Source organism: Balaenoptera ricei, chromosome 1 (genome assembly GCF_028023285.1).
Source record: "Balaenoptera ricei isolate mBalRic1 chromosome 1, mBalRic1.hap2, whole genome shotgun sequence".
Classification (NCBI taxonomy): Eukaryota; Metazoa; Chordata; class Mammalia; order Artiodactyla; family Balaenopteridae; genus Balaenoptera; species Balaenoptera ricei.
In genome coordinates, this window is record NC_082639.1 from 97,800,129 (window position 1) to 97,823,445 (window position 23,317).

The 23,317-nt window shown below is 50.1% G+C and overlaps 1 protein-coding gene across 2 annotated transcripts; it reads right to left on the reverse strand.

The window, feature by feature from the left end:
- Positions 1–1,000: 1,000 nt before the first annotated feature.
- DENND2D (DENN domain containing 2D) lies at positions 1,001–19,199 on the reverse strand. 2 transcript variants are annotated; one of them, XM_059927629.1, is made up of 12 exons: positions 18,958–19,199; positions 13,989–14,164; positions 12,995–13,107; positions 11,870–11,939; positions 11,081–11,158; positions 9,861–10,001; positions 8,472–8,620; positions 5,919–6,096; positions 3,065–3,106; positions 2,573–2,657; positions 2,006–2,245; positions 1,001–1,525 (listed from the first exon to the last, which is right to left on the reverse strand). In XM_059927629.1, the coding sequence occupies exons 1-12, from the start codon at positions 19,013–19,015 to the stop codon at positions 1,449–1,451; spliced, it is 1,407 nt and encodes a 468-aa protein (XP_059783612.1). In that variant the 5' UTR covers positions 19,016–19,199; the 3' UTR covers positions 1,001–1,448. The 2 variants fall into 2 exon arrangements, with proteins under 2 accessions (XP_059783612.1, XP_059783605.1); XM_059927622.1 differs by lacking the exon at positions 18,958–19,199 and adding an exon at positions 14,737–15,019.
- Between the last annotated feature and the right edge of the window lie 4,118 nt (positions 19,200–23,317).

The window sequence follows — 23,317 nt, forward strand, 5'->3', positions numbered from 1 at the left end:
CTAGAGATATTTGGTAGGTTTGAGATGGGGCATCATATTTTCATAAGCTCCCCAGGATTCCAGTCCTTGTTAAACCTTTTGAGTTACAACTAGGCTTAGGAACCACTGCCATAAACTACCTAAAAAGGTGCAATAACTCTTGGAAGCCGTGAAGAGTAGCAGCATAGTTAGGGGTGGCATGTGGACGGTAGAACATGTGCCACCTGCAGTAGGTCTCTGTGACCCTAAAATAAAATTATATTGGCTTTAACTTCAATTTGGTAACCTTAGTCCCCATCCCACCCTCCAACAACATTTGTGTTCTTTGAACAGAATGCAGGGGCCTCTGAGAGCCACACATACACACGTTAAAAAGATGGAATTTTTGAAAAACAAGATGCTTCTAAAAGTTTCCCATCCCTTACAGTGTTTAAACAGAAACCGTCCGTAGAGATACACAGGGAAGATGGACCCGGTGACTACTAAACTTGTTTCAACTGCTAAGATTTTGATTCTCTTTTCTCAAAGAGAAAAAACGTCAATGCGGGGATCCCTCTACCTTTAGCTAAAGAGTTGAACTGGGCTTCTCAAAATATTGAAGTTGGAAGTAGGATGTCTAAAATGGAAAGTTCCAAACTGGAAGTGATGGGCAGACAGACCTATTGATGGAAACAATGTAGTGTTCTTCACTGGCTTCTGTCAACTGAAATTCCTACCCTCAAGTTACTCGACTGCAAATGCTTCACTCTGGCTAGCAGCCTGTCCTCCCAGGATTCTGGAAAGCACACAGAACTAGAACCAAGAACTGCTGCCTTGTCCCCAGTGCTGTTGCTGCTTTTACCAGTATCCCTCACCCTTCCTATTAGAAGGCTCTGCTGACCCCTGTAATTCTACCACTCCAAACACAGTCCCAGAGTTCTGGGCACTACTGCCAAGTCCTCTACTTCTAGCACAGTTTATTCTCACTTCTATTGCCTTGTTTTCCTGGTTCTCTCTCCATAGTGGAAGCCAGAGATACGCATTCAAAGAACAAGAAGATTTTCGTCTTTATTCTTATCCTCACATGTCCACAGACCTCTTCTTTTATGTGGAGAAACTGAGCCTTTGGGCCACAACTGCTTTCTCTGTTGAGGATTTTGTAAGAGAGGTTCCTGGGAGAGGGCAGTTACAGCAACTTCTAAGACTCTACAACACCTCTACCACTGTTTCCTGCGCGGTGTCACCTCTGCAGGAAAGGCAGCTTTGTGCCCAGCTCTGTGAGCACAGAGGTCAGAGCCTTCCAAAGTCTTGAGAAAGCTGATTCCAGGGATCCCAAACTCAAGACACCAACTTGAAGCAAGACCTGGTTACCAGGACTCGGAAGAAGGCTGTGGATTCTGGGGGCTGAGAGCTTCACATCCTACCATGCTGGCAGGGGCCAAAGTCCACAACTGGCCTATAGGTCTAGTTACTTCTGTTCACCACAGCTCTTATTTCAAAGTCTTTTCCTTTGGTTTCTTCTGTTTCTTCCGTTCCTCGTATTCAAGTATTTTCTGTTGGAAATAGCCTGTGGGTTCAGATACATGTGTTAGAGACATCTAATCTGGCCAGGCAGACTTAAGATGAACTCCGGAGTGAGGGTCAGGAATATCCTCTCTGCTGCCCACGCTCCCTGACTACACCCACATTCCTGCCAGGATGCCCAAGCCCTCACAGGCCTTTGGAGGTACAGGTATTTGATTTGGCCCCAGAGGGGGCCTAAAACAAATAATAATTAGTAGGAATTAGCTCCAGACTAAAACAAAGAGCATACGGCCTCCTGCTGGCCGATGAACAGAGCAACTTCTGCAAAGTATCAGCCCAGGAGGCATTTTCTTAGGCTTCAGGTTCTTTCCTTCCAGCCCCACTCGGTAAGATTACAGCTATTTTTGTGGGCCTCTAGAGAGAAATGCTCTTTCCTCCCCTCCTCTCTTCATCGTAGGGCCACACCTGACTTGGAGGCAGTGACCCTCTGGGCTTGGATTGATAGGGGCCTGTCACTGTATACCTGCAGGAGGGTTCTTGCTCTTCTCAGCTTCCTGGATGAAAAGGGAAAAGAGCTGTGTCTTCACAAACTTCTTCACAAATCGGCGGTTGGCCTTGGAGGTCAGAGCCTTATAGAAGGCCCGTTCTTGGAAGTGGCTTTGCCCATTTGCTTCCCGCTTGATGTAGGAAGCATAGTGGCCCACAGTCTTGACAAAGAACTGCACAAAAGGGCCTGAAACATGCTCATTGATTTGTTCAGAAGCTGCAGGGAACAGAGACCATCTCAGGATAGTGGAAGGATGAAACTACCCACTCTTACCTCCAGTGGCTTTCATTGCAAGCTGAAAGCTCTTAGAGAAGGGGTGAGGTAGGGTTCATGACTACTGATTGACTGATTAAAATGGGAGACTAGATATGGGTTCACCATTGCTTAGGAAGAATAAAATCTCATACTCGCCCTAGAATCAAGGCCTCTGGGACTAGCCCAGGACTGCTGAGTGAATTTGTTTTAGTTCTGGAAGGGAATTATTGGGAATCATGCCCTCAAGCTCTTAGGAGAAAGCCAAAATAAGAGGAACCTAGGACTTACTCTGTGACCCCTTGATCCCCTCACCAAGAGATTCTAAGATGTCCTCCTGAAGCTTGGGTGGTAGGATGTCTTTTTCATCACCAACCTAGGAGACGACAGAGGCAGCTCAGAGGTTAAGCAGTCAGGGAGGAGGTGTGGAGTGAAGTGTTGGCAGAGAGTGTGAGGTGGGGATGAATTCTACACCCCACTCTACCCCCCCAGATAATTGGCCACATAGAAGAGAAGCAACAGAAGCTTTGACTCTAAACACTAGCAAGTTTCTCTGTCCCTCTGGTACTTGGTTTATATCCTTGCCCTAAAGGCACTAACACCGACTGCCTTGTGAAGTCATCTGTCTTTGTCATGGGCTCCTTGAGAGAGGAGAGATCTTGTTAGCATGGGTTCTCACTCAACAAAAGTACTTAAAGTTTGTTAAAGTAAGTGGAACATCAATGAGACTAGAGCAATTGAATTGGTGGTGGGTCTGCAGGGGATCTGAACCCAGACACTTACTGACATTAAGAAGGTTCCTTCACAAAGATTCACCAACAGGACCTGAAAAAAACACAGAACACCTTGATCTCTTCCCCTTTCTCCATTTCTGCCTGTGGTTGTAACTTTCAGCCCAAGTAGCAATAAAATCAGCACCTTCAATTCTCATTTCCTGTCTGATACTCTCCTTTCTCACCACCCCCTCTTTCCTGGGGAAAGGGTGTGAGGGTGTAGGAAGCAGGAAACAGGAGAGAGCTAAGGAAGATGGGATATACAATATGGGTAAATCATAGCCAGTCACTCCCTTAATAAGAAATTGATCATGCTAATGGCTTCTATATAGGCAACATTTAGTACATGGCACACATGGTGCTTTGCACATTTTATCTCATTTAATCTTCCCAATGCTCCTGTAGCGGCAGGTACTGTGCCTGTTTTGCAGATGAGGAAACAGACCCGAAGAAGCTAAGCTGCCTGAGGTGATACTGCTAACAAACAACAGTTTCCAAGCCTAGGTTGTGCTGTCCTTGGGACCGCATCTTTCTCCCTACAACTCTCCTTCAACGCCCTTCCCTCTGGTCATCTTCAGGACAGGGATGGACATCTTTTGATTTTTTTAATGCTTACAACAACTTTATGTACAATTGCCTGGAGTTCCATTTTTAAAACTCCCACAGAGCTTTGGGCCTTCCAGCAGGAAACAGCAAGAGGAGGAAATGAGCCCAGGGTCAACAGGAAGAGGGAAGGAAAGGCAGTAACCTGTGTCTATAGGCTGCAGGTAGGACAAGCACAGGGCTGGAACTTGCGAGACCTGAGCTCTAGCATCAGCTCCATCACTGCCTGAGAGGCCTTCAGTCCAGACTAGAGATGACAAATAGGCATCCTGCTGGTTGGAGTCCAACCTACAGATCTGTTTCTTTTTGCCTCAGAGAATTTTTAAATAATTGAACTAGTTTCCAATATTTAAATTGGAAAATTTCACATAAAATTTAGATTTGGGGCTTCTCCTGAAAACTCAGGAGCTCTAACACTGATCCACATACAGATGGAACTGAGTTACAGCTGCCCCCTTTAGTCAAGGCCTGTGCTCAACAGTTTGTCATAATCCCCCAAAGCCTGCTGGGTCCCTCTTTTCAGTTTGTGACCCTTGGTCTCGACAGGTGGGTGAGTGATCCCTGCATGCTCCCTTCTCCCAAATAAAAAGAAAGAGAGGAACTGGGAAGTGTGCCAAGAGACAGAGCAAGCACTGTAATTATCCATCGTCAAGGGAGAAAAGTTGAACTAGTTCAGGCCTGAAACCACTCGTATAAATAGGCTCAGATGCCTTCACTCAGGGCAGGCTGTTTACTTCAGGGGCTGGGAGGTAAGAGTGTGTGAAGAAATTTTTTGTGAAGTTCCCAGAAGTCTCTCCAGTACTTGGAAAGACTGTCTGTCAAGCGATCCCTTCCAGAGAGCGGACGTGGGGAGTCAGGGAATCCCCCTCCCCTTCCCTGGCCCCTAGCCCTCTCCTTCCTCACCCCCTGCCCATTTCACGGAGCAGCTGCAGAGGAATAAAATAGGCCAAGGCTCTTAGAGGGCAGGAGCTGGAGTCTGAGTAGCCTTCGGGTGTCTTCCCGCCGGGCCAGTGGAGGAAGAGCCACAGCTTCCGAGGAGACGGAGCTGTAGCATCAGGAAGTTTCATAACTTCTGGGTATGGGGCATTTTAAGTCATCGCCAAACATGGGGCTGATACTCTGTCCCAGTTAGTCACAAGGCAAATACTGGCTCAAAGGGCATGTGTACTCAGCAGTCCTGAGGAGGGTTGAGCCGGCCAGCAAAGCAAGGAAGGGAAACAGAGCCTGCTTCTATACCTCCCAGCAGCACTCTGTGGAAGAAAGGCTTTGGTTCTATCTGTGCTAGATTCCATCCTTGCCTGTGTGGCTTCAGATAACTCAGTTGAGTTCTCTGGACCTCAGATACTTCTTATGTAAATGGAGGAAGTCCTCCCACTAGGGTGGGTTGCACGCCTTCGATAGCTTACTTCTAGGCCCTGCCTCTCCCCTTGGTAGGCCCTTTGTCTACACAGAGGGAGTCAGTGGTTAGCCCGTGCAGACAAACCTAAGCAGCTCTTCTGGCTTGAAATTATAATCACGTGCTATCTCTTGAAAGTTCCTATTGACAACTCAAGCAAAGCACATGTTTTGAGTTGTTCTTCCAACACTGGAGATAGATTTATTATTAATGCCTATTTTCACCAATGAGCTTTCTGGTGTATCTGGAGGCACTGCCAAGAAATAAGAAGCTGACAGAGATCAAAGGGGATTTGGACCTATATCCTCATTAGCCAACTGAGCTCTGAGCTAATCAGAAAGATGACCCTTGCTACAAAAAAAAAAAATCTGCATTTTCAAGACTCACTGTTTGCAGGAAGGCTATGTCAGTTCACTTCCAAGCACTGTGAACAGCCCCCAGTGGGGTGTGTGTTGTATAGACCAGCTGTTGTATAGACCAGCTGTGCTCGTCCATTCAGAAGAAAAATGGGACACCTGGGTGGGCCCTGCTCACTAGGACTAGCTAGCCTAGGACAGTCGGGTGAGCCCTGAAAAAGCCACGTGCTGCCCCTTAAGCCCAGGGAAATCATTCAGGAGGAGGGAGCAGACACTTATTGAGTATCAGCTATATGTCAGGCACCAGGCTAGGTACTTTAGGCAGATTCTTTTCCCCCTAGGATCCCTAGGAACTGAACATTGTCATTCTGATATTACAGATGAGGAAGCTCAGGCTTAAAGAGGTGAAACAACTTGCGGCAAAATCACCCAGCTGTTAGTAGCAGAGCTGGGATCCGGATCCAGGTCCGCCTGGCTCCAAACCATGCCCTCTTCTCGCGGCGTCATACCTCTTCCATGGGGCTCTCCATAACCTCCTGCCGAAAGCGCATTTGGACTCCAACCATGAAAGGAGTGGGGCAGCAGACAGTGGCCAGAAGGCTCTCGGGGACAACAGGGATGTAGGTGTGGGCCCAGCTGAAGGGGTAGAGCAGCGCCGCAGCAGCGTGGATGCACTGAGACAGTGTGCTGGGGACAGGGCACAGAGGGTGAGAGTCAGAGGGGCCTCCCTGCGCCTCCACCCCCATGGACCCACCCCTACAGCCCACCACTGACAGCAGCTGCTCAGGCTGCCTGTAAAAGCTAGTCTGGGAGCCATGCCGGTCACAGAGCTTGTGCCTACTTGTAGCTGGGAGGAAAGGTACAGAAACTGGGAGAGGCTGAGACTCCTCTCATCAAGGATGGGGCCTCTCTTTGATCCTTCTTTTCCCTGTTAGTCTTCTCAACTCACTTCCGGGGTGGGGGGTGGGGGGTGGGCCGGGGGAGTGACTCTAAAGAGGGGAGGGAAGAAGAAATGGCTTCATTGTTCGAGTCCCTTCTCTGCGCTTACCACTGTGCTAAGGATGTAGATACCAGGAAGCGTAAGACTGGCTCTGCTTTTAAGGAACTCAGTGTAGTTAAGGAGACAAACGTGTAAACATTGGGGTGCAGCAGAGAGGTCAAGCCTATTTCCTCCTTGTGTCTCATCCTGAGTCTTTAACTCTCACAGCTCCCTCTGACCACTCGTTATTTCAAGTTACCAGGTTGGTGCCTGAGTTTGCTTGGGAAATTCCTGGATTCCAGGAACCTCTGACCAGCAATTCCTACCCGGAAAGTCCCACAGAAGTGGCTCCTCCACTCTTCCCAACGAAGCATTCCCTGTGTAATTATTGCCTAAGTCACAACTCGGGCCCAGCTCCCCCCAGTCCCCCCCCCCTTTGCCCCTCCAACACACACACACAACCCCCCTTTCTGTCTTCTCTATTCACTAACTTTCATGGCTCTTCATTTCTCCAAATTACCCCAAAGCCAAAGCCAATCAAAACACAGAGGCAGAAACCTTGTTTCAGCTCTTGGTATGGAGCTAGCGCTTCCTGAGTTAGAAAGATGGAGTCTCTGAGAGTCTCGCCAAGGCTTAGGCTGACTGGAAGTCCCCTTCCTGCCTGAGCTGCAGAGATCTGAAACACTCAGTGTAGGAAGGAAGTGGGGAGTGGTGGAGTCTCCCTGAAGAAAGTTAACGCCTGAGAGATGAGTCTTGCCAGCCTTTGCCCATGTCCAGGCCAGAGTCCCCCTCACTTCCTAAACACTGATCTTAGGGGGAAAAGGCCCAGAATCCCAGCTCCAGCTGTGACAGAAACTTCTCAGTTCCCTACAGGGCCGAGAGTGGAAGAGCTACTTCCAAAGCAAAAGATTACACCACTTCCCACAAGGATTGGCCTACAACTGGTGCCTTTTTGGTTATCACTGATTTTTACAGAATTTTCAACCCACAGACCCCCATTGCCTGCCCAAGCTTCCTTTCCTCTAAAACCCATGACATTCACCTGGCCCTCTGGCCTAACATTTGGGTCCCTAATATCCTTTTCTTCTTCTTCCCTAAAAGATAAAACCAGGGTTGTCAGCCCAATATAAGCAGCTTTCTCCATCCCAAGACATAAATAGGTCAACCTTCTACTGTCTTACGATTTTTCCCCCTTCTCTATTCTGTCACACATCTCCCCATGTCTTTCTCAGACTTGAAGCCCCTAAGACGTAGAGACCAAGACATGATATTATTCTGCTTCAACTATACACAGGGATATACTCAACTATGAACTTATTATTAAGAAAAACAACTAGCACTTACCAGTGTGTGCCTGGCAGAGTGCTAGTTACCTAACGTGCATTACTTCATTTAAGTCTTACCACACCCTTATGAAGTAGCTACAGATCTCCATTTTACAGATAAGGAGATCATGACTTCAAGAAGTTAAGATCCTAACCTAAGGAACTCCATGTAGCTAAAGGTAGAAGAAAAGAACTTGAACGTTGTCCTGCTGATTTCAATACCTGTGCTTTCAAATGGGGATAATTCTACATTCCCTTAAGGTCTAGGACCATGTCTTATTTGTCTGTATCATCCTGATGCTTGGCATCTGGTAAACAGTTGACACACAATAAGTGTTTGTTGAATGAGTGAATAAATGGACAAATGACATGTGTTTGCCACTAAGGATAGTGTGCTTAAACCTCCATTACCACTCTATGACTTCCTGCCCTGTCCTCCCTCATCCTTTCAAGAGCAGAATCGTGTCTGCATCCACCCTAACTGGTCTCCTCCTGGGCTGTCACGGGAATACTTCATGTACTTCTCAGAGCTAAATCACAAACCTCCTTCAGGCTTAGGCAGTCATCAAGTTTGGAGGCAGAAACAGGGAATTACAACAGCTATTTTCTAGGCTTAGTGCAGATCAAGGCAGGGTGGCAGGAGGGTGGGGAGCACCCAGGTCCTACAGCCTGATTTCCTTCGAGAACCCTCCGGTCTATTCCTTGGAACCCTGGGATGCCAGTCAGTTCGGGTGACCCCGCTCGGTGGCTGGACCAACCTGAGACCTTCTGCCAGGAAGATGATTCTTCTCTCCAGCACTGCAGAGGCAAAGATCTGAAGAATCTGCTCAAAACTGAGACAGCGCAACAGAGAACTAAAATCCACGTGCTCTAGGTGGGAGTCCAGGGGCCGCGTCAGTGAAATGAACTGTGGGGAAACCAGAGAGGGGGGGAGTCACCACACCGAAAAGTCACACAAACCCCAGAAAGCTGGGTCTCTACCAGCCTCCACCCTATCTTCCCCAAAGGAGTACATCTGACCGTGCCTCCCCACTGCTAAAAACCCACCCATGGTTTCCCTACGCTCTGAGGATGACACTGATGTAATCCCCTGCGTGGCCCACAAGGCCCGCCTCTCTCACCACCCGCCTCACCTCGCTTCCCCACATCAACTCCTTCCCGTTCCTTGAGCATGTCATGCTCTTTCTTGCCGGAGGTTCTTCCCTCCCCTGGGTTGCCTTTCACTCTTTTTTTAAAAAATCACCTTATTAGTTTTTTATTGAAATATAGTTGATTTACAATATTTTCTCTCTCCATTCTTATCCTCTTTATGTCTCAGAGGCCTTCATTGGCCACCTAATGCAAGGTGTCAACCTGTGCTTCTCTTCATTTTCCCATGTAGCATCCTGTTTTCTTTTCATCACAATCATACAATTTTTAATTATTTATGTGTGTGCTTACTTATTTAAGTCTTTAGACTTTTAGCTCCATGAAGTCAGGGACCACATTCATTTTATTTACCGCTTTGTAGCCGGAAAATAGTATAACTTGGCGCATAGCTAGCCTGCCACACTTATTTTTTGAATAAGTGAACAAGCCTAGCCCCTCCCCTTATTCTGATATGGGGAAGCAGAGGACACACAGATTATCCAGAGTACCAGGGGTCAGGACTGGAATTCTTAAAACAATGTTCTACTTGCTGCTTTGTCTGCTTAGTGTCTTAAAACAATAGCATCCCCACTGTGGCATGGGTGGGGACTCAGGGGTGGGGATGTGTGATAAGAAAAAGACAGGTGGAGGCCATAAGGTAGAGATATAGGACAGACACAGGAAGGTAAGTGAGGTAATGGGGAAAAGTGGCAGTCTGGCGGCTGGGGGCAAAGGCCATTCTAGTACCAGGAGCCTCAGCTTACATGGTTTATTTATTACAAATAAAAGTCTTGGTGGCTTAAACAGTAACTAGGTCCTTGTGAGCATCAGGTTGGGAGGATCAGAAAATTGGGGTTTGACTTTCAGCTCTGCCGCCAATAATTCGAGCCAAGCCCCAGTGCCTGCCTGGCTCAGTTTCTCGGCATGTTAACCTGGTGAATGGGAGCACCGTGACGAGAGGTGCCACAGGAACACGCCCCCTCCAGTCAGGGAGGGTCTTGTCCATTTTGCTCACCCACCTCAGTGCCTGAGTCGGGGATGAAGCTCTTGAGGGTGACGGTCTTCCCAGGAGCAGGGAAGGCTGCCTCTCGGAGGCCCTGCATGAATGGGTAGATGACTGCCATGGAGATCTGATGCCTCTTTTCCACTTCATCCAGGATCTGTACGGGAGAGGACCACGGGAAACATGACTCAAAGGGATGCTCCCAGGCTGGTAGCTGAGATCTCATGTGTGAGGCTGCTCCCGCCAATCCTTAACTGGTTCTTTCCTCCCTGGCAGAAACCAGTCTGCTGTTTATCTCCTGCACAAGACCTGCCTTTTCTCCTAGCCTTCTTTTCATCTTCTCTCTACCGATCCGTATTCCTTCCTTCTCCTAACATCAGCACGAGTTACCTTCCCCAGGAAGTCATTCTAGAGTAAACTCATCATCCCTGGTGGTACCATGTTCATTTGCGCTAGATGGAGTGGGAGACTAGAAGCTGGGCCTCTTGGGTGCCACTCTGCCCTCCAACTTCCACCAGAGACTCCCCAGGTCCGGGGATGGCCTTCATCCACAGAACCCTGCACAGATGAACCATCCACCCAAGCCAAGGCTGATGGAGTATATTACCTTCATCCTTCAAGGGGCCTGCCTGGGGCAGAGCACAGTGATGTCCTTTTCTGGCCACTAAGACATGCTGCATCCATTCTGAAGGACTCCTCTCTGATCCCAACTCAGGTGTGCTTGCACTCAAATTAGCTCCAGCAGAAGTCCTGGAGACCTCAACTTCCCCCTCTACCCTGGAAGGAGTCAGAGGGAGTCCCCCTAGCCCCACTGTATAGTTGTCTTTATATCTGTTTAGTATTCTGTCTTCTTCATGTATCATGTCATCTGAGCCTCACACCAACCCATGAGGTAGGAAGGTGAGGGATCATTACATGCATTTGACAGATGAGGAACTGGAACTCCCAATTCCTAACCTGGAGCTCTACCCATGTCCCTCTCCAGCTGCATTCTTACCCGACTAGACGGGGAGCAGTGGGCTTTCTGCAGGGGAGACAGCCCTCTAGCTTCAGTTCCTACTTTTCCCTAAAGCCAAGTCAAGCCCAATCACCTCTCTGCCTGAATCTCCCCAGGGTGCCTCGCCTGACCCCGACTGTGGGGGAGGAGCACAGGGAGCACGGGCAGGGCCGGCAGCCAGGCGGACCTGGAGGCTGAACAGGCCCAACAGGCTCCGAGGAATCCCGTTCCACCCCTACCTTGGAGAACAAGCCGAAGCAGCCAATGCAGCTGATGATGCAGTACACCCTGGGGAGGCGAGGACCACGGCCGGCGGGCTAGGGAGGGACGGACAGGCTCCTTCAGTGCTGCAGCCTCCCCAGGGCCTCTATGCAACTGGGGCTGATGGGGCACAGGGCTGGTGCCTGGGGCTGGGGGATCCATGGTGAATGGTGGGCTGGAGGGAGAAAGACCTGGCTGTGCAGAGGTCCCACTCATGGGAGAGGCAGCAGGGAGGCCAGAACGGTCACCGAAATCCAAAGAAAATGGCCTTGAGGGGGCTGGTTGGCTCAAGGGCGAACACTGCCTGCATCGGCACCAACAGTATCAGGGGTGAGCAAAGAAGGAGCAAGTGTGTTGTAGAGACGAGGAAACAGCTAGGGAGGAGAGCGCTATGAAAGTGACTTGAGAGCCCAGGGACTGAGCCTCGTTGTCCAAATCCCAGGCCAGGCTGTGGGAGGCAGGGGCCAAGTCAACGAGGCCTGGATAGAGAGGGCGGGGAGCAGGTTAGAATGAAGCCTCCCCCCGAGCTGGGGAGAGTAGAGACCAAAGCATGGCAGCAAAGGTGCCCTGGGTGGGTGAGGAGGGACGTGTGTCCCCATTCTTGTGAGGTGGCACAGGGCACTAACATGGCAGCAGGTACTGGGCTGTGCTCTCTCTACAACCACCTCTGCAGGGAGCCTTGGCTTTTGCAACTGAGGCTTGAGCAAACCCAGCTGTGGAGCAGAACAGGATTCAGAGAGGAGGGGGCAGTTCTGAGCTGCACAAACCAAGAGGCGCCTGCAGTATCCAATCTTCCTGCTGCCATCCACGTTGGTCAGAACGAACGAGAAGGTCTCCCTGAGGAAGAGCAGACAAAACCTGGTTTTCACTTGCTCACTAGGTTCTTTTTTTTCCTTAAGATTTATTTATTTATTTATATTTATTTTTGGCCGCATCGGGTCTTTGTTGCGGCATGCAGGCTCTTCGTTGTGGTGAGAGGGCTTCTCTCTAGTTGTGGCGTTCGGGTTTTCTCTCTCTAGCTGTGGCACGCAGGCTCCAGGGTGAGTCGTCTCTGTAGTTGTGGTGCGAAGGTTCCAGAGCACGTGGGCTCTAGTTGAGGCATGCGAGCTCAGTAGTTGTGTCTCGGGCTTAGTTGCCCTGCGACATGTGGGATCTTAGTTCCCTGACCAGGGATCAAACCCGTGTCCCCTTCATTGTGAGGCGGATTCTTTACCACTGGACCACCAGGGAAGTCCCTGCTCACTACATTCTAAAGCAGGAAGGCAGTCAGCATCAGAGCAGGGCTGAAGGGGGTAAGGAGGGTAAAGGGGAGCTGCTGATTAATCCTGAGAGTAATCATACCATCAGTAATGTATTTAAAGTGCTTATTGGTGTCAAGCTCTAAATGTATCATCACATTTAGTTCTCAAAACAACCCTTTGAGGTAGGTTCAATCACTATTCCCACTTTAAAAATAAAGGAACTGAGACTCTGAGGGAGTGTTTCTTATCCAAGGTCATTCAACTCATAAGTGGTAAAGCCAAAACTTGAGCTCAGGCAGTCAAATTCCAGGACTCATGGTGTAAAGGGCTCTGCCATATAAGGGACTCCTTAGAGGCCAAAGGACTTCTTCTAAGTCCATCTTCTGCCAGAGGCAGTCAAAACACAGTGACTAGCTCCTAGGACAAGTGAAAGAACCTCCCCGTTCTGTTAGAAGGGACTGCTTAACCTGGTTACCTGAGCTCTCTTGCCTCAGGGTGTCCCAGGCAAGATGTTTAGAAATGAATCAACTCCAGCCCCTCCCCATCAGGAAGGAAGCTGGTGAGAAATCCAGTTGAGGGGGGTGCAGGAACCACGTGGTTCGCCCTTCTCCTCCAATCCCAGATTCCCCCGTCCCAGGGCTGAGCGATTACCTGGGATACTCAGTGAGTGGGGCCCACTCGTTCCCATCTGGGAAGCAAAACAAGGGGATGGCTCCGAGAAGCCGCTCCTCCTCCTCCTGTTGTCCCCGAAGCAAGTTCTCTCGCTACAAGGAATAGGAAAAGAGACAGGTGGATGTGGAGGTAGGAGCAGGTGGAGAGGGCTTGGGGGCTGGCGGGCTACTTTGGAGGCTCTAAAGCAGTCTGAGAATAAGCTTTTCCACTGGTGTGGGACTCAAAGCATGCCTCTGTGCCCATCACTGCACAGAGACTGCGTTCTGGGTCTGGCTGGAAGAACCCCAAGGCTGAAACAGCCCCTCCTGGGCCAAGTCTACATGAACCTGAGTTAGACTTCAGTATCCTAAGGATCTACATAGTCAGGAAGGGGGCCAGGACCACGCTGAATACAGAAAGGCCCAGAGACCTCCCGGCTTCCTGGGAGGACCACATCAGAGAGATACCGCATCTGAGAAGCGAAGCAGCCAGCTCAGTCGCCTCGCTGTCAGGGTTAATGAGAAAGATGCCCTAACCCCACCCCTTCACCCGCTGCGGGACCAGACAAGAAGGAGCCTGACGCTTGGGCTGTGGCCACCAGCTATGTGCCTGCCCCACCCTTTCCCTCTCACCCACCCCAGGGAGGGGATTCCTGCAAGGACCTCTGGCAGAAGGTAAGCTTCTCTACAGAGAAGGGTGGCTGAGCATAGAATTTGGAAGAACTAGGAGGTCCCCCAAACGGCAGAAGAACTAGCCTAGTTTCCCAGCTAGGGAGCCTAGGTCAGTTCGTTACAGAGGCCAGACCTAGATTCTGCGGGTGATAAGAGAAAACAGGGCTGGGCCTGAAGGAAACAGGAGCAGTGGAGCTCAGGGCAGCTCCAGACGAGCCCCCGCAGGGTGGGGGGCTGGGGGTGGGGAGAGGGCACCCCCCCGCCCATCGCCTCTCAAACACCCGAATCCTCTGTCCCCCATTGCCCCTTCCTTCAATCCTTACCTTGGGGAACTGGTAGGTGATTGTGGGCTCATAATCATCCACCGAAGGCTTTTTTTTGAGAGAAACCACGAGGAGGTATTCAAAGAAGTGCTGCCCTCCGGCAAAGTTGGGTAGACAGTGCTCCTGGGCCCTTTCTGGTTCCTTTTCAACTTCCCCCAGATTATCCTGGGGAGGTCCTGAAACCAAGACACCAGGGCCCGCTGGTATCTCGTTGATCCAGGCCCTGAGTGGAGGATGTGAGACTCCAGCATCTTCGGCACCTCTAGGCCGTCATACCGACACCAAGGTCCCTGGAGCCTGCCCAGCACCTCAGGTCCCGGCATGGGATCAGAGCCAACTGGGCAGTTTCCGTGCCTGCCTGGGAGATTTGGAACCACCGGTGGGGCCAAGAGGAGGAAAGAAAGCACTGATTCGGAAGCCAAGGAAATATACTGGGGAGGTCACCTGGGAGGCCCGAGGCCCCAGGGTAGCAGAAACTCTGCCTAAGTGAAACAGTACGCCCCGAGTTGACTTGGACTCAAGAAATAGGAACAGACCAAGGGCCACGTGGCTGTGACCACACCAACCCCCGCAGAGGGCATTGACCGGCTCTAAAAATCAACAGGGGAAACCTCCTGGCCCGGTCACATGGGGAACCAGGGGGAGGATGAGATAGAAAAGAAAGAAGAAAAAGAAGTATTTCAAGGAAGAAACAGCCCCATCGAAGAGGGCCACCGTGGAAAAAAGAAGTAGCTAATCCAGTCCAGACCTGCTCCGTGTCGAGGCAGCCAGTTGCGGAAGTGCCTGAGTATCCCGCCTACCACTTGTCTTTCCATCTTCTTGGGCCTGTAAGGCATGGAGTGCTTCCCTTTCCTCTGACAGACTGGCTACAGAAAGCCTGAGAAAGCGGCTGCCGTTTCAGTCTCCAGCCACAACTCTATGAAGCCAAGCCACGTGCTGTCTTCCAAATAGGGGAGAGCAGTTTCCATCCTATGCACCCAATGGTTGAGCAAGAAGGCTGTGTGATAGGACCCAGAAAGGCAGCAGAACGCCCGCACTGACACAGGCAGCATCCTGGCACTGCAGCTCAGACCTCAGCTCCTCCCAAGAGCCCCAGGGTGTGGTGAGAGAAAAGGTCATAGGCAAACACCTCCAGAGCCCAGCTGCTTCTGGGCTAAGGGCTTTTCATTCTGGGCTGAAGGTTGTGCAATGGGTTTATTTACAACCCCTTGACAGTGAAGAATGCCTGATAACATAAGACTGTGAGCACGGACCTTGCCAGCCTCAGGACAGGGATCTTATATCTCCATAACTGATTCCTAACCTTTCACTTCCTAACTGGGTCAACGGCAGCAGATAACCTCTGACGGCCCCCTGCTGCACTCTGGGACTTCCAGGACTTCAAGGCTGCAAGCAAGAGCACGGGACCAAAAACTCCTCACAGGAAGGTTGCCCCTGCCTCCCCTGATTAAAATCAATAGACCTGACCTCATTCATTACCTAAGTGGAGAAATTGTTCTAGCAAGAGGAATTCCTGGATATCAATAGGAACCTAAAAGCCTCCTCTCCTGGTGGTGAAATAAAGAGCAAAGTCCATCTCTGGGTTGGAGAGTTCCTAATATCTCAGCACGATCTACAATGGTGCATCTTTCATCCCCTGCAATATGTCCTAAGGCAAACTTGTCTCACTGGCACCTGTTCCAGGGCTCCAGCAAAGAATCCCTCCTCCCAGGTAGGAAGCACTGACTTAGGACAGTCTCCCTGGCCTACAGTAGGGGAGTGGTTGCATCAGTAGCCTGAGGGGCACTCAATGGAGTGGAAAGCATCTGGGTGATCTCCACCCCACCCCCACTCCTGCTCAGTCTTTTTTCCTGGTTTGTCCAGGTCAACAGTTCTGCACAAGCTAAGAGCAGAGCAGCTGGGCCCTGAGGCTCCAGTGGTGCTGTGTCTGGAGGCTGGGGAAGAGAGACAGAATAGCAGTAAATCACCTGGGATTCTCACATAAACCCTTGAGTGTGTAAATGCACGTGGTAAGAGAGAAGGACTTTTGCCAGGAGGCTGCCCCTAAGAGGAGCCAGGAGGCAAAAGGGTTTGGTGCCAGTGTCTGCCACGGCCTGCAAATAATTAATAGACCTCTGGAAGAAAGTGTGGTGCTGAAACAGGGGACACAGCTGCTTGCTCTTAATAGCTCCAGACCTGGCTTCTGTGGACTAGTAAAAGCCAGTACTCAGTGGCTCAGCCATGACTCCTGGGGAGATCACGGATCACAGGAAATAAGAATGTTTCAATCCCTGTAGGGACTTCCCTGGTGGCGCAGTGGTTAAGAATCCGCCTGCCAATGCAGGGGACACGGGTTCAAGCCCTGGTCCGGGAAGATCCCACATGCCACGGAGCAACTAAGCCCGTGCACCACAACTACTGAAGCCCGTGTGCCTAGAGCCCGTGTTCTGCAACAAGAGAAGCCACCGCAATGAGAAGCCTGCGCTCTGCAATGAAGAGTAGCCCCAGCTCGCTTGCCTGCAACTAGAGAAAGCCTGCGTGCAGCAACAAAGACCCAATGCAGCCAAAAAAAAAAAAAGGAATGTTACATTCACTGCAATGGTGAGAACAGTGACCTGGAATACTCGGATCTGTCACCACACCTTATCTGCAACCTGCACAGACTGGCTGCACAATCCTCGCCACCAATCTGAGAAACAAGCATCTCCTGATACAGATGGGGAAACTGAGGCACAGAGTAATTCAGGGACTATTTGGGGAATACAACAGAATCTGTTGCGGGTGGGAATGATGAGACTTTCATGTTCATGCTCCTGCCTTCTGGATGCAGTACACACCAAACATCCCACAAATGTGGATGCCTCCTGTTTGCAAAAGACCTTGAGAAGCAAAATCTTTTCCCTGGGCATTCCAGAACCTCAGGAAATGATTTCTTTCCCTAAATCCTTTGGGTTGCATTTTCAGCCCATTTCTTCCTGCTTTATCAGAAGAGCCAAGAGAACAGCAAAACTCACAATCGCAAACAAAAGAAGTTACTGGACTTTGGGTCTCAGGACCAAGAAATCCAGAAAAAAGACTTCCCCCTTTCAAAGACGGTTATCAACAGAAGAGAAAACCTCCATCAAACACACGTTTAATATGGGTCTTCTCATTTAATCCCCAGTGCCCTAGAAAGGAATTATTATCCTGAATTTTCAGTTTAGGAGGGAGCCACCCTTTCTAGGGAAGTCAGGAGTCTGGTTACACTTGTTCCTCCACCAGGAAGCACCTCCCACAGCCCTCTGACAAAAGTCCCAGAACCAGCTGGAATATAGGTGAAGGGACTTTCTGGAACCCTGATCTGGAAAGCTGGCCCCTCCTCTTCTAGCTCAGCTGCTCTTGACCCAGGACCACCACCACTGCCAACCCTCCCACCAGGATGATTTACACCCATGCATGTGTATACACATACACACACACACATCCTCCTACCACACAGTTGCCTTGGGGCCAAAAGGGCAAAAGAGGGAGGGGGAACTCCGGGGAAAGGTGGAGGATAGTATGGAAGATGAAGAAGGCACACTCTCCTGCCCGGTAGGTGCCAGACCTCAGGACATGTAATACTGGCTGCACATCTCACAGTCCCTCACTGTCATCAGGCACAGTCATCAGCCCTGTTTTTGGGAACAACTAGAATGTTTCCTCTGGGCTGCAGGGAGCAGATCCCTTCCATTCACACAGGCTTCTGAGGGTCGAAGGAGACCAGGAAAGACCAAGCCAGTGCTCTCCAGAGAAAAGAGGCCACCAGCCCCACCCTGCATCTGCTCCTGCCACCGCACGCTCCCAGGCAACTGTCCCCACCCATGGTCTCTGACCTCTCCGCCTCAGTACAGGTGGAATGACCAGATAGATACTGGAAACCTGTGTTCAGGGAGAACAGCGAGGGCTAGGGGTGGGGGACAGGGGTAATGGCAGAAGGAACACTGATTTTCCCCCCACCCAGGTCTCCCCAGCTCTCGGGCTTGGAGTAAGAGGGGGTCTCGCTCAATCTTTTGACCGCCAATGTTAGAAGGGGTGGACTGTCTTGGTATGACCCCTGCTTACTTTCCAATCGGTTCCCTTCTTCTCAGAAGGTGGGACCTCTGGACAAAGTATCTAAGGGTTGTGACTGCTCAGCCATCGGACTGGTTAATGGTAAGCAGCAATAAATATTTGTTGAATGAATGAAAAAAAAGAATGAATGAATTCCTAATTCCCTTCCTTCCAAAGCCCAGCGTCCCTGCTGAGAAGAAAGGAAACGAATATTGACTTCTAATTTAATCCCTACAACCCTGTACGGGAGGAGTCATTCTTCCTTCTGTAACGGGGGACCAAGGGATAAGGGAGGCTTGTCTTGTCGGGTTCGCACACTCTAAGGAAGCAGCTGAGCAGGCTCTAACCCAGCTCTGCTCGAGGCCACACTCTCCAGGGCTCCTCGCCGCCCCTGGGGGAGGGAAGGGGGGGGGTGACGTCGCAGGGGAAGGGCAGTGCTGTGGCCGGCGGCTGTGTGCGGGGCAAAGTCGCGGGCTCCCACGAGTGGAGTCCGGGGGCGGGGAGGCGGGCGGCCGGGGGCTGAGGCTGTGTCTCCCCGGCGGGCGCCGCGGCCCGGGAGCTACAGGCACCCTGCGGTTGCCCCACAAACTTCCTGGCTGGTAGGACACGTGGCCCCGGGGCCCCACAACGGTTTCCTTTGGCAGGCGACCTCCCCCTTGCCCCTGCTGGCGTGGCTTCTCCTCTGACCTCCGACCCCTTCCCCACCAGCCCGTTTCCACCTCTGCCTGCGCCCTTTCTCTCCAGCTCACCTGACCCCTGCCCAGCACTCCCGGAATGCCCCTCAGACTGCTCCCCGATCGATCGCGACCCTCCGCACCGCCCTGCCTTGGCCCCTCGTCCCCGTCACCTCCTGTCCTGGCCCGCGGTCCCCCCGCTGTGCCCGCGCCCTCGCCCCGGCGCGCCCCGGCCCGGCACTAACCCCCACGGCCGCGCTTCAGTCTCAGGCTGGCTCGGAGGCGGCGGCCGAGCCCATCCATGGCCCCTGGAGTACCCGGTGCCAGCTCCCAGGTCCGCGCCGGCCCCGCCCCCCAATGCGCGACCTCGGCTGGCAGACACTTTCACTTTTCCGCGGGGAAGAGGCAGAGGGGGACGAGCCGGGACGCGGCGGCACACCTTCCGGACTCCGGCCCAACCCCCGGCGCACCTGGGCGGGCCCGCTCTTCCCTGGGCGCAGGGCAGGGCTGCGTGGGGTGACAGAGGGCGCTCGACGCGCGTCCGGGAGGGGCGGTGCCACCTGGCTCCCACCCTCTGTGGGGCGCCCCGGGAAGCTTGACTTTCCGAGCCCCGCCGTCCGCAAATGCTCGGGGTCGCCACGAAGTCACCCTCTGCCTCCGCGGCAAGCGCGGGGAGTGCCCGCCCGGTGGGCATCCGTACACCTTCCAGGTGGCTCGGGGACTTATCCCAGAAGGAGAAAGAGTTTTCAGAATCAGCACACCTTTCCAACCTCTCCACTTCGCCCCCTGCAACTGCGTTAGCCTCGGGCCATTTCCAGAGCTCTTGCTATATTCGTCCTTCTTCTCCGTGGGGCCCGTGTCCCTGCGTTGCTCTTTTCCCTATTCCACTCCCCCAACGAAAGGACCTGGGCCCTGTGGGCTCTTGAGGAGGGACTGGAGATGTAGCTTAGGGCCTTGACCCTGCCTTCCATCCAGCCTGCTCTTGGGCAGTTCAGCAGAATGAGAGTAATCCCTGCCCTGCCACCCTGCAGAGACGTGAAAGTCAAGGAATAGAAAGCTCTTTGTAAACTCTTATGTGATACAAATTTAAGGGATGACGATAATAATGATGACAATAGTGATGATGACAGTTGCAGCTAGCCACACTCCCCTTCTTCTAATCCCAAATCCCGATACAGCCATTCAGCTTTTCCTCTGCCCTTCTCACCTTCATTGGCTTCCTTACACTCCCAAATTTCAAGCTTCCTTTGTCAGAAATGAAAATTTGCATTTGATAAGCCCCTCTTGCTCCTGGGGGATCTGCCCTGGTTCCCCTCTGCCTCCCAGGACCTGTAGGGTGGAAAGGATAGAAGAAGTGTGGAGTCCATCTGAAATTTCTCCATTCACAGAGGTTTTAGCCTCTGTTTCAGGTATGGGTGGCAGAGGGAAGAAGACACTGTGGCAGAAATATGTCTAGGATCTATAGAAACGACCCCCAGACCCACAGCCCCCTTCCTCTCCCATGCATGGCCTCCAGGTGACTCTTCTGTCACAGACTATGGGTGAGCAAGAGTGAGGAATCCAGCCCTGGTATTAAACTGTCTAGTCTTAGCCCAGAGGTTCTAAAAGTTGCCTCTACCCTGGGCCTATGCAATTTTGTACTTAATTACACAGTCTGTTTCTGTTCCCTATTCTCTGTGAATTTCCACACACGAGGACACATCTCTTTCTCAAGTACCTTCTCTTGGCTCTGCATTCATGTCTTCTGCATCTCCGTGTAAGTATAGTAGTTGTTCATGATAAACTTGTCCAACTGGTTGAACATAATTGTGCCTTAATTTTCCCAACCTATTTTATGGTGGCCTTAACCAAACTACTTCCTCCCTGTAAAAACAGATGAAGAAGTATGTGTATAGGTACAGCAAAAAGATATGTACAAGACTGTTCATGTCGAATCTTACTTGAAATAGCCTCAAACTGTAAATAACCTCAAATGCCCATAGACAGTGACGTGGATGAGTTAGAGCATATTCTTACAATGGAGTACTATACAGCAGTAGGAATGAATAAACCATGACTGTATGCAATAGCATGGCTACACCATACAAATATAATGTTGAGCCAGACAGTCGGACACAAAAGAGGACATAATGTAAGTTTCCATTTATGTAAAGTTAAAAACAAGCAAAACTAATATATGGAATGAGAAGCCAGGATGATGCTACGTTAGGGAGGAGGGAGGAAGTAATGATTGGGAGAACACCATAGGGCTTCTGGGGTGTTAGTACTGTCCTATTTCTTTCTTTCTTTTTTTTTCTTTAATAAACATCAAGCCATTTACTTTCATTTATCTGTCACTTTTATTAAAGGATTTCATGATGATGTATGTTTCTTAAAGTTTAGGTGTGAATGCAAATGAGCCTTTGTGTTTAGAAGTATATACAATACATCTTTTAGATGGTTTATTGTCCACCTTTGATTATGAACTATTACAATGAAAATGAAAAATTGGGCAACATTGGTACAAGCTGTGGCTTTCGCATGCCTTACCTTGCTTCTTTTTATCCCTGTCTTCTCTTCGTTTATTTGATGTTTTCTGCCTCACCACGACCATTTCAGTTGGTGATACTGTGATAGTGAAGTTATTTGCCAGTTGGAAATATAAACCTTGCTCCCATTACGATTTGTTTCACTGCTGAAGGGCTTAATAATTTTTCTCCACCCAACTTTTTCTATCTGTGGCAACCAAAGTAGTGTTATGAGAAATTCTCTCATGAATAAAGCTTAACTTCTGAATCTGGGGGCAGGGAGTAGAGTCCTGTTAGTCAAGTTACTGATTTCTCTAGTTTATCTTTTTTGGTAACTAGAGCGCTCAGAACAAAATGGTAGCCAACAGGCATTTCCCAGAAAAGAGGAATTCAAAAAGGAGTTGTCCACGATGTAGTAAGGACTCTTAGGAATTCGCAGGACTTTTATAATCGGTATTTTCTCTCCTCTCTCACCATGACCCTTGTATATAAGGACAATATTGGGCCATCAATGTCCTATTTCTTAACCTGGTGGCAGATACATAGGTGTGGTCATTCTTTGCACTGTATGCTTACATGTACTTCTTTCTATGTATGTGAAACTAAATAGTTTTTTTAAAAAAAGTATCCATTAGGACATTAGGATGACATAAATGGAGGCATAAGCTAGTTGAGAATGAATTGAGAAATTATTGGGATGTAAGGAAGTGGAGTTAGCAAGTATAAATCTACATTTTTGAGAATGTGGATAACAATAGGAAAAATCGGTCCATAGTTAGAGGGAGATTTGGGTTTAAAGTGGTGGGTTAAGATGGGAAAGATGAGAGCATATTTATGGGCGTAGGGGCAGGAACCAGCGGGGAGGAGATGAAGAGTACAAGAGAGTGGCAGGTGGAACAAGATCTGAGAGGGGGGAGAAGGTAGAAGTTGGAGGCTTTGGCAGAAGACTGGCTTTAAGTGGGAAAAAGAGCTTTATTTGTGGGAAATGGGTATAGATGTTGATTAATTTGTAGATGAGGAAGTGGGAAGTTAAAGGATAAAATAAGAGGCCTCAGTTTCTACTAGAAGAAAAGTTCTTTTCCCCCTTTTCTTCTTGTAGTTGTGTTACTGAGTCCAAACTCGCTCTGCTTGCCGCACGACAGGCCAATAAATCAGAGACGAGGTGTTGAGGCAGGGAATACGACTTTATTCGGAAAGCCGGCAGACCGAGAAGATGGCAGACTAATGTCTCAAAGTAACCGTCTTATCCAGCTTTGGATCCCAGTTTCTTTTATAGCACAGAGATGGGGAGGAGATGAGGAAGTAAAATAAAAAGGCCATAGTTTTGCAAATGTCCCCTGGAATGGCCATCCTCGGGAAGGGGATGTATTCATTTCTTCTCTCTTGCAGCCATCCACAGGTGGACAGGGTCGGGATGTTTCCCTGAACAAAGGCACCCTGGTTTAACATTCAGGCAGAGGGGCAGGGTTCCCCGAGGCAGGCCATTATGTATAAACAGTATCCTTTCACTGAACAAAAGCAACGGGAAGCAAAGGTTAAAGTAAAATAAACGGATCCAACCTGGAGTCAGATTTGGCTCTTCCCTGTTACATTTGCTTCCTCCCTCTCTATCCCTCTGCCTGTTCTCCCAGAGTCTGACTGTGGAGTGGAAGGAAATGAGCCAGCCTTCTTTTCTTGAAGGTCTTGAAAGGAAGTCCACAGGTAAGTTTTATTCAGGAAGGCAGCATGGCACAACAGAATGACCTTGGGTGCATGGACTTAGCCCCAGGATGATGCTTACTTGCCCAGCAGCCTTGGGTTAGGCATTTGCTATACCTTACTCTCCTAAAATAAATAAATCACTTTCAGGGTGCTTGTGAAAACTAGAAAGAATAGATTTGTAATCCAAATGTCCGAACTTCACATATCCCTTTAATGCCCAAAACACTGTAATCTCAAATCATCTCTTTTCATTGCAGAAGTACGGTCTATTACCAGGCTTCTCTTTCCGGGGATTTCCGGGCAACCTTTAAGAAGTGTTTACACGTTCCACAAACCAATTCTGGTAGTTGCTTGTCATCAGAGTCCATAGTAGGGATCCAAACTATTACTTCCTCCT